Source organism: Symsagittifera roscoffensis, chromosome 1 (assembly GCF_963678635.1).
Source record: "Symsagittifera roscoffensis chromosome 1, txSymRosc1.1, whole genome shotgun sequence".
In the NCBI taxonomy this organism is placed as follows: Eukaryota; Metazoa; Xenacoelomorpha; order Acoela; family Convolutidae; genus Symsagittifera; species Symsagittifera roscoffensis.
This window is the reverse complement of record NC_087062.1, coordinates 97,794,243-97,804,769: the sequence shown is the minus strand read 5'-3', so window position 1 is coordinate 97,804,769 and position 10,527 is coordinate 97,794,243. Positions and strand designations below refer to the sequence as shown.

General features: G+C 35.6%; 1 protein-coding gene across 1 annotated transcript; it reads right to left on the bottom strand.

Annotated features, from left to right (window-relative positions):
- Positions 1–1,137: 1,137 nt before the first annotated feature.
- LOC134841195 (uncharacterized) lies at positions 1,138–6,378 on the bottom strand. Its single transcript, XM_063857025.1, has 5 exons — positions 6,247–6,378; positions 5,209–5,335; positions 4,099–4,259; positions 1,710–1,846; positions 1,138–1,434 (listed from the first exon to the last, which is right to left on the bottom strand). Exons 1-5 carry the CDS (start codon positions 6,305–6,307, stop codon positions 1,138–1,140), a joined length of 783 nt encoding a protein of 260 aa, XP_063713095.1. The 5' UTR covers positions 6,308–6,378.
- Between the last annotated feature and the right edge of the window lie 4,149 nt (positions 6,379–10,527).

Genomic DNA, 10,527 nt, shown 5'->3' with positions numbered 1-10,527 from the left:
TCAGAATATAACTTTGAAAATTATCAACTCACACGCTATTTAAAAACAATGTGACAATTTAACATTGGAGAGATTATCAATAGAAACTAAATTGATTGTATCAAAGCGAAGCCCCGTGTATTCCGACCGTCCTTGAGCTCTATGGAGTAACAAATTTTTATAGATGAATGTTTATAGAAAACCCAATGTAACGTAAAATAGGATATACTTCGCAAAAACGAAGTTTAAACTTGACCATATAGCGTGACTCAAGTCATTTTGGAACATTTTCTCCGACTGATTAAGTCTCCGCTGACGTCTAAATAGCTTGAAATTTGTCGCGCGTTAACTATCCCAATTTAACCAATTTGGCAGTTTTTAAACCCCCATATTAATACAAGAAATCATCATAGGTAGATTTGTTTTTGATTTGAGCTTAGCACAACAAAAGAGTTAGTTAAGAAGTCGACATTTATCTGGAGAAAAAAAACAACCCTCAGGGCAAATATTCGATTACTTATTTTGAAAGTTGGAAGAAAATAATCGGCCAAAATGCGTTAGATAGCAATTCGAAAATTGTATTGAGAAAGTTAAAGAAACCGAGCACTAATCAAAAGTCGGAGCCAAAAATTTATAGTTTCAATTTTTTCGGGTGTTTTTCAAATTGGAATCTGAGTTTTGATTACTTTGAATTTTGCATGGTCAAGATTTGAATTTTGTAATTTTATAGTTCAGCAAGCATTTATTTTTTGATATATATAATCTTTAATTAATATCCATTTATATTTCATAGCAACAATTACTAGAGTAGTAACTTTGTCTGCTTCTTTTAAATGAAACGCATCCATTTGAACAACTTTGAGCTTGGTAAATTTATGCTCTTTCGGTTTCGTTTTAAAATTAGTTGGTTTTGTAAAAAATTTTGGAAAAATATTTCAAGATTTTTCCAAGTGCTGCTTTTTAAAAATAAAAAACTAAAAAAATTGTCGCTTTTAAATCATGAATATTGAATCAACTCAGTGAAAGCAAAATTAGGAGGGTTACCAGCTCTGTGTTAATTATTAATTGATTTTGGTATAATTTTGGAAAAATTGAAAAATTGTTCCTTTGATGGCCTATGACGGAAGTTTCCAAACTATTCCTTTTTGCTCTGGCTTCTTATGTTGCTTCTGTTGGCTCATCGAGATCGAGATTCTGGAGCTGCTCGTAAATACTTCTCGCAGAATTCGGACAGAGAAAAGGCTTCTCACGACAGACAACATTGACCATGAACCACGGAAAGGTGAGCATTGATTGCAGCTCATCAGAGGGGACTATAAAAATAGGTTCTGACTCTCCGACTGGGGGGATTATAAAATGACGTCCCTTTTTCGCCGATCCGATGAGTTTGAAGACCCCCTGACCAAATCCAATTTGACTGATAACGTTAATGCAAAATCTGGGATGCCATTTAGCCTAAAAGCAAAAAAAAATCCACCTCTCAAATGAGAAATTGATGGCCCGCTAACACCACACTCAAAATAACAAAATCTTTGTACACATAAACAGAGGCAGTTAAACAGCAAATTTCTGTTTATAACTAAAGTGGCTCAAAATCTGGCTCTCTCTCTCTCTGTTGGGCGAACTAAAATCAATACGAAACCTCATATTTGTTTGTTTTGCAAATGAAGATTCAACCGGACATCAAGATATAAAAGTTAAACTGAAAGTATAAAAAATGAAAAAATGACCTTGATGAAAATCAGCCGTTTGCTCCCAAAAGGTCCTATATTGAACACTTTATCCAGATATTCTTGGGGCGAAAGACCGTTTTTCTGTCCATGTTGAATGTATGAAGCAACCTGGTATGAACAACAACCTCTCGTATCTAAAAACATTAAAATTGAAAATTGACTGAAATCTGGGAATTTATGGGAATTATAGATTATGTGATTAGCTGATAATTGAGAGCTGTTGGCTTGAACAAATTGACTTGAAAATTGCATTTGGGGGCTATACTTGTGACCAGAGAGACCAAACGGATGAACATTTAATACTTTGAAAGCGGTCAACCGGGGTAAAAACATAAAAATGCTTAAATTATTGTGCGTGAGAAACTGTGCTCGATATACGTTTCCGCCAAGGTCGAGGTATGTTTTGAATCGACAGTGACGCATTGTTCCGATCTTGCTCAAGGTATGCTTCGATTCAACTGTACTTCCGGTATGTTTCGATCGTGACCACGGTATGTTTCGATCGTGATCACGGTATGTTTTGATCGTGATCACGGTATGTTTTGATCGTGATCACGGTATGTTTCGATCGTGATCACGGTATGTTTTAATCGTGATCACGATATGTTTTGATCGTGGTCACGGTATGTTTCAATCGTGATCACGGTATGTTTCGATCGTGATCAGGGTATGTTTTGATCGTGATCAGGTTATGTTTTGATCGTGATCAGAATATGTTTCGATCTTGATCACGGTATGTTTCGATCGTTATCACGGTATGTTTCAATCGTGATCACGATATGTTTTAATCGTGGTCACGGTATGTTTCAATCGTGATCACGGTATGTTTCGATTGTGATCAGGATATGCTTCGATCGTGATCACGGTATAGTTCGATCGTGATCACGGTATGTTTAAATTGTCATTACAGTATGTTTCCATCTTGCTCGTTTTGTTTTTCGAGTCCTTGGTGCTCAAAGTATGTTTCGACCGTGCTCGAAATGTCTTACTGTTCTCGAGGTGTGTTTTGACTGTACTCGAGGTATGTTTTGACCATGCTTGAAGTAAGGTTCGAACATGCTCGAGGTATATTCAGTGTGTGCTTGATGTATATTTTGACCGCCCTTGAGGTTTGTTTCGACCTTTCTCGATGTATTTCGACCTTGCTCGCCGTATGTTTTGACCGTGCTCACAGTATGTTTCAACCATGCTCGAGGCATAGCTAGACCATTCCCCAGAAACGTTTCGACTGTTTTTGATATGTTTTTGATCATGATCACGGTATGTTTCGATCGTGATCACGGTATGTTTCGATCATGATCACGCTATGTTTTGAGCGTGATTACGGTATGTTTCGATCGTTATCACGGTATTTTCAATTGGCATCACAGTATGTTTCGTCCATGCTCATATAGTCTTTCGGTTCCCTGTGCCCACGGTATGTTTGGCCCGTGCTTGAAATGTCTTTTGATAGTTCTCGAGCTGTGTTTCGACCATGCGTGAAGTAAATTTCGATCGTGCTCGAGATATGTTCAGTGTGTGCTCGAGATATATTTCGACCGTCCTTGAGGTATGTTTTGACCGTGCTCGAGGTGTAACTTAGCCCTGCTGGCGGTAGTTCCGAACCTGCACGAGGTGCATTTCGAGTGTTCTTGAGCTATTATATGGTTCAATTGTGCTCGAGTATGTTCCGAACGTGCTCGTATGTTTTGTAGGTACTCGAGTTATGCCTCGGCCGTGCTCGAGTTATCGAGTTATGTTTTGTGCTTTGGTTCGACCGTTCCTAGTTCGACCGTGCTCGCGGTATAGTATAATTTTACGTGCTCAATTTGATTGTGCTCGGTAGATTTTTTGACCATGCTCTAGGTATGTTTCGAACCTACTGGAAAAATGTTTGATTGTATGCGAGGTATGTTTCGATCGGGCTCAAGGTATGTATTTTTTGACCATTCTCGAGTTGTGTTCCGACCATGCTCGAGGTTTGCTTTGACTTTGATTGAGCTATATTTTGGTTCTATCGTGCTCGAGTATGTTTTGACCGTGCTCCAGTCATGTTTTAACTGTGCTCAAGATAAATTTTGCCGTGCTCGAGTTATGTCTTGACCGAGCTCGAGGCATGTGCCAATCGTGTTCGAGGTATTTTGTCGTGCTCGAATTGTGTTTTGAATATGCTGGAGGTATGCTTTCACGTTGCTCGAGGTTTGTTTCGACCGTGCTCGACTGACTTTTGATATACTTCGACTGTGCTCGAGGTTTGCCGAGTTTGATTTTCACCCGAGCCCTCATCCCGACTAATATTTTATGGTCGAGCACGGACCGTATGCTTGGCTTTAGAGTTCGACACATTAAGTGAGCACCGCGACCCGTGTAGAGACGTCAGATAAAGTTGAAACTTTCAAAAACTGACTATTCGGTCCAGGGGCGGCATCTTGCTCCCGAAAAGAGAACCAGTTGAGCTGATTGTACAATGACACCACTTTACTCCTAAACTCCTCCCTGTCACCAGGCTGTGGCTGTCTGTACTTCACACGCGTTTTTATCCAAAGTGACATCAAGCAGAAGTAATGGCTGCGCTCAACGAAAGATCATTTTATTGACACCTACTTTGATTTTTTAAAATGATTTCTTTAGAGTGTTAATTTTATCCTAAATGATTACAAGACTGCTCCTGTATCAAGGCGAAACTCTGACCGCCCCTTAATTTGTCTCCAACAGTTATGAAAAAAAAACTTTAAAAAAATACAAAAAAATAAATTAAGCGTTTACCTGTAAAAAACTACTTCACTCAAGAAGAGTTGGGATCGAGTTCAAAGATTGGCTTTAGGAGGAGAACACGCTCCAGATATAGTTACCGATCTTATTTCCGAAAACCAATTACACTTGCTGAATTTAATTCATTTCTTTGAGTTATAATTTTTATGTTATTTTTCAGGTGTTTCAAGATATCGAGTATAAAAACTGCCCTTACCCAGCGAAGGCTGTTTTTCAAGATAGAAATGTTATATAAATAACCTAGCCAAATTTTGGTATTTTAGGTTACAGAAATGATCTATTTCTTTCTTAGTTTAGAAATAAATTTCTGGAAAGCAATAACCAGAAATCAGTTCACTGCTCAACCGCTTAACGAGATAAACATGCTTCGAGTATACACAATAGCCGTAGCGATACAATATGCAAATTAAAAAGCGTTATAACAAGTGTTGCTTAGTTTAGTTTGCTAAAACAGTCGTACATAATCAGGTCATGTGGCCAAGAATTTTTGACCAGAAAATTAGATTAGATGTAAAGTATTCCGGGTCAGTAATAAAGAAATTTCTTGGTAGGGGTGGGATCTCAAGACTTAAATGCGAGTTAACAACGAAAAGCAGCAATTGTTCAAAGCTAAGCGAGGACGGCCTCATTATTTTAGAAATACGAGATAACAACGAAAAGAAACAGTTGTTTTAAACTTAGCGAGGACGTCTTCATTATTTTAGCTAGGGTGACAAAAAACATGTTTTTTTTTTTACTAAATAACCTGAAGTGGAGACATTTGCGTCCTAGTTCATCGGTATGGTCGGGAAGGATGAAGACATGTGACTGTCGATGTAGCGAACGCGACAATAAAGAGGAATCAGATGAGCTATATGCAACCGGAAGAAACCCTAAAATGACATCACCTCAGGCAGAAATTGACTCGGAAAAAAGCACGAGATTAAAAAAAATTGGTGCCCGCTTTTGGGAACATTTGGACCATGAAGTTGCGTTTAAGTTAGGGTACTTTGGTATCGAAGGCGTTTTTAGAACGTTTTTTGGTATCGAAGGCGTACTAGTCTTACTCGCATTCAAAACCAACTCAAATTTTTAATTTTCTCTTCACAACTCTTCACATTAAATATCAATCACCCGACTTATATAATAAAATTTGCCCCCTTCCAACCTCCCATAAATACTCCCCCTCCGTGCACATATGTTCACCCGCATTTCTCCTACCACCCGCCCTCCCCCCCCCCTTTCCCTGTGGTAAAAAAGTCAGTTAAAATTAAGAGCTTGAAAATTTTTAAAAACAATTTATAGTTGAAAGAAAAAGAAAAAGTAAAAAAATGAATAATTTTAGACACAAGCCATAGGGATAAATGTCAATCTAACAAAAGTGACGAGTGTATTATGTACGAAACGTTTTTAATGCATTAATTCATACATTCAGGCCTATTTATAAAAAAATTAAGACAAGTAAAACAATAATATGATAAAGAATAAAAATGAATGTATCAATAGTCGAATTGTAGGGTTTTTTTTTTATTCAAGCAAAAAAAGTTTAATCCAATCGTTTCTGTCTATATGAAATGGAGTGTTTGAGATCGTAGTATTTAGTAAGAAAAAATTAGATTTTTCTTTAGTGTTACTATTTGATTAAAAAATGACTAAAACTCTTTAAAAGGCTCTTGCGAAGATAAAAAAGGACAGCAAATCTTTTCTTCATAAAATTTTTTTTTTGATGCGACTGAATGTGTGAATTGTGAATCCATAAAAAGTTCGAATTAAACTAATGCAAATTATCAGAAATGAATCTTACCCAGATGCCCAAATAACAGTTGAAGACCGAACAAGGAAGGTATACCTCGAGTCAAAATCATTTCAAAGATTATTTCAAGAAAATATTCAGTCTCGAAACTAAAGTGATCTCAATAGTCCACATAAACTGTCAAAGGTCGATAAAATAGTTAGTTAAATTTGACTTTGGTTTAAATTTGTTTTTCATATCAGCGACATTTGAAACAACCTTGAATGATGACATTTGCGCTCATTAAACTCAGAAAAAAAAACAGAAACAATTTGCAAAAATAAAATGTGATTTCTTTTTAGCTTGCAAAAAAGGGGCAGGCTTAAACCCGCTTTCAACAGGGGAAGAGACTTTATATTTTTGGCCCAAAGTTCACGTGTGATCCCTCAACAGTTTGAAAAACGTACTATTATAAAGTTTCACAACGATGATTCGACTATAGTTTTTGGACAAAAAACTTGAAAACTCAATTTAAAATTTTGCTGTTTTACTACCTCGAAATGTCGAATAAAAAACACAAGGAAGAACAATCTCCTTCCTCGCGAAAATCTGGGATCAGCCCCTGAACTATCATATTGCTTAGCTTACGACTGCTAAATGAGAAACGAAGCTTTGGATTCGATTGTTAGTTTTAAAGTTCCATTAGACTGTCCGTCCTTCGGGCGAGATTTTCTAGTGGTAGGTGTTAGGATAGATTAGAAATAAAAACAAGACTGCTCGTATCAGGGCGAAGCCCTGAATGTTCCGACTGCCTTTTAAGGTTTATGGAGCAGCAGTAATAACATAAAAAATTAAATGAAATAAAATAAAATGAATTTTTTTTTTAAATTTGAAATTTTTTATGAAAATCATCCCCCCACACGCCATATAAAGTACAAAAAGGTAGATTTCGTTCCTTGTAACAAATCAATTATGGCAAATAAGCTTCGTTCAACCAATTTGGAACGATTTATAAGACGGATTAAATCTCCGCTTACGCGTTAATAGCGCGAATTATATCGCGCGTTAATTGTCCCAAATTGGTCAAAATGGTCAAAATGGCAATCTTTAAACCCTCATAACTTTACAAAAAATGATCACAAGTAAAGTATCTTTTCACATTCAAGCTCAGGACAACAATGGCTTCCGAATGATATTTAAAAATTTTGTCAAAAATGGCTAGTTAAAAAGTCGAAATTTGTCTGAAGAAAAAAAAAACCCACCCCGAGCACAAATATTCAGTTACTTTCGTATCGAAAGTCGGAACAATAATAGATCACACTGTTTGGAGAGTTTGCAACTGAAAACTTCCTGTTTTGTTCTCAAATTTCAAACAAGACTGCTCGTATCAGGGCGAAGCCCTGAAAGGTCCGACTGCCTTTTAAGGTTTATGGAGGAGCAGTAATAGCATAAAAAAATTAAATGAAATAAAATAAAATGAAAATTTTTTTTTCTTTAAAATTTGAAATTTTTTATGAAAATCATCACCCCACACGCCATATAGGGTACAAAAAGAGAGATTTCGTTCCTTGTAACAAATCAATTATGGTAAATAAACATCATTCAACCAATTTTTAACGATTTACAAGACAGATTAAATCTCCGCTTACGCGTTAATAGCGCGAATTATATCGAGCGTTAATTGTCCCAAATTGGTCAAAATGGCCAAAATGGCAATCTTTAAACCCTCATAACTCTACGAAAAATGATCACAGGTGAAATATCTTTTCAAATTTAAGCTCAGGACAACAATATCTTTTGAATGATATAAAAAATTCCGTCAAAAATGGCTAGTTAAAAAGTCGAAATTTGTCTGAAGAAAAAAAAACCCACCCCGAGCTCAAATATTCGGAACAAAAAGTGTATCAAAAAAGCCTATACGCGCACCCTGCTCTCCCAATTAATACTATAGTTGAAGATATCTAGCGACTGAATGGAACTTATTTTCATGTAGCATGGCAATGTTTCAAACTCTGAACCGACTTCTTTTGTTTCGGCGAAGATATACTTCTGATGTGTTTGCCCCTACAACCTTAGGAAAAGCCAGAAAACGGCACCCAAAATCAAAAAAGTTCAAACTTACCTCGGTCGATTACTCATATGCTTTTGTAAAAAAAAAAATTCTATTAAACACTCGAACAATTTTAGTCGGGCAATGCATAGCTCATCAAATGCGACGCGAAACCTTTTTTTTTCATATTTTTGTTCTTTGCTCTTACTCGCGACATGTTCAACCCTAATTTATAGACACTACACACTAGATTATAAGGCATTTTCAAAAATTGTTCGTCAAAAATTTATGTTAGAAAAAAGACTTTTAAACTTTAATCTCAATTTAATAAATAACTGACCATCTGAACGAACAGAGAGAAAACTAAACACTACTATACAAATATTCGTGTGAGGTACCCGCATTCAATTTCATATCGCTAATAATCACTTAGAGTTGGATTTTAGTAATTGTCCAAACTTAATAAAATTGAGAAAACATCTTTTATAATCAATTAATAGTCGGTTATTATCTATCTCGATCAAAACAAATTTTTATCAAAATCAAATCTTTTTATTCGATTAGAATCGATTACTTGCCCATATATTCTTTGCTACAATCAATTTTTTTCATCCCATTTTCTAATTTATTCCTTATGCAAAAACGTTCTATTGCAATCGGATTTAATCGATGGTAATCCCTTTTGTTTGCCCATTTTGTCCTCAACTTTGCATCTGAACTGCCTTTTTTAAGTTTTTCATTGACGTTGGTTTTTGTGGAAATTGGGAAAATAGTTTTAATACCGTCCTCTTTCACACCGTAAAATTGTACCGTAAAACCGTTTTAATACCGGAAATTGGGAAAAATACCGTCTCTAAATATGACGAAACCACCATAATTTTGCAAAAATGATCACAGGTGAAATAATTTTTTCAAAATGGAGTTTAAGACATCAATCCCTGTAGCAACAACGGCTTCTAAGCTGCATTACGAGGCCAATCTGAGCACTGGATAGGCGCACCGGTTTGTGTCTGTATGTTCATGGATTCCAGAGACAAGACTTTAAACATGTTGAAATTTTGTCGGAACGATTAATGAAAATGAAAGAAAAAAAAAGAAAAAAGAGAAGCAGAGGGAGCGTCTTTGTTGCAAATTCCGCTCATACTTCACAAAGTGCACATTTTAACCTCGTATCGGGAGTATTTTTTTGTGAAATTGGTACTAGAAACATCATTAAGTTCATGGGTGCACAGAATTTTTTGTTATATTTAAACGAAATATTAATAGAGGGTACTTACTTAAAACAATTTTTTTTCGTCAGACTGCTGAGTTTGAAATGCCTCCGGTAGCACTGAACACTTCAGGCGTGGATTTCTTTTCTGCACGATGTCTAGGCTTACCGAAGTTGCTAGATAAGTTCCTAACATTCAGGTTGTGTAGTTATTTGACGATTGAAAATTTACCTTTTTGACCACCAGCGGTTCGGTTTTTGCTCTGCATAGCAGCCGTTCGATTTGGTATCTATGTAATTCTCCCAAAAAAGTTGCTGAACATATATTTTGATCGCCCTGATCTGTCAAAAATGAGATCTTTCAGAACAATTGAGGCCTATTGTTCTCACACTCACTTAACTTTTAAAAAAATGTGCGCATCGGCTGATCCGCATCCAGTTTCAAGCGTTAAAAATCTATTGTAAAATGATTTCAGTACCAGTTTCATTAAAATTGAGAGAAAAATGACTTTAATCGGCTAAAAAGTCAATTATAGTATCTATTTTTGAAATCAAATTATAATCAATTATAATACAAATTAATCAAGTATAATCAGCACTAAACTGATTTTATTCTGTGCTTAACGTGTACGAGAAGCACGGAATAAAATCAGTTTAGTGCTGATTATACTTGATTAAGTTGATCTGGAAAACGAAAAAAGTTGTTTTGAAGGTTTTGAAAGTTTTCAGGATGCACATTTTTTGTTTTTTGACCACCAAAATATCAGTATATTGCAATAATTTCAAGACTTATTTGAAGTTTTATTTTTCACCTACCGTGAAAATTTTCTTCGACTGGTAAACTTTTGTCTTCAGATGAATCACACAGTGACAAGACATCATAGTTTTAGAGATTTTGTTATTGGTAGAAAAAATATTAACTGCTGAAATTGATTTCATCAAAAACTTTTGGTGTGGACAAATGTTGGCTAAATAAGAGGGTGTATTCAATTATATTCGGTTATAAATGATTTTAAGAGTTTTTTGTTTGAACTATTATCAATTATAAACCATTATAGGAGAATTTAGTCTCCTGGAAAATATCACAATCATA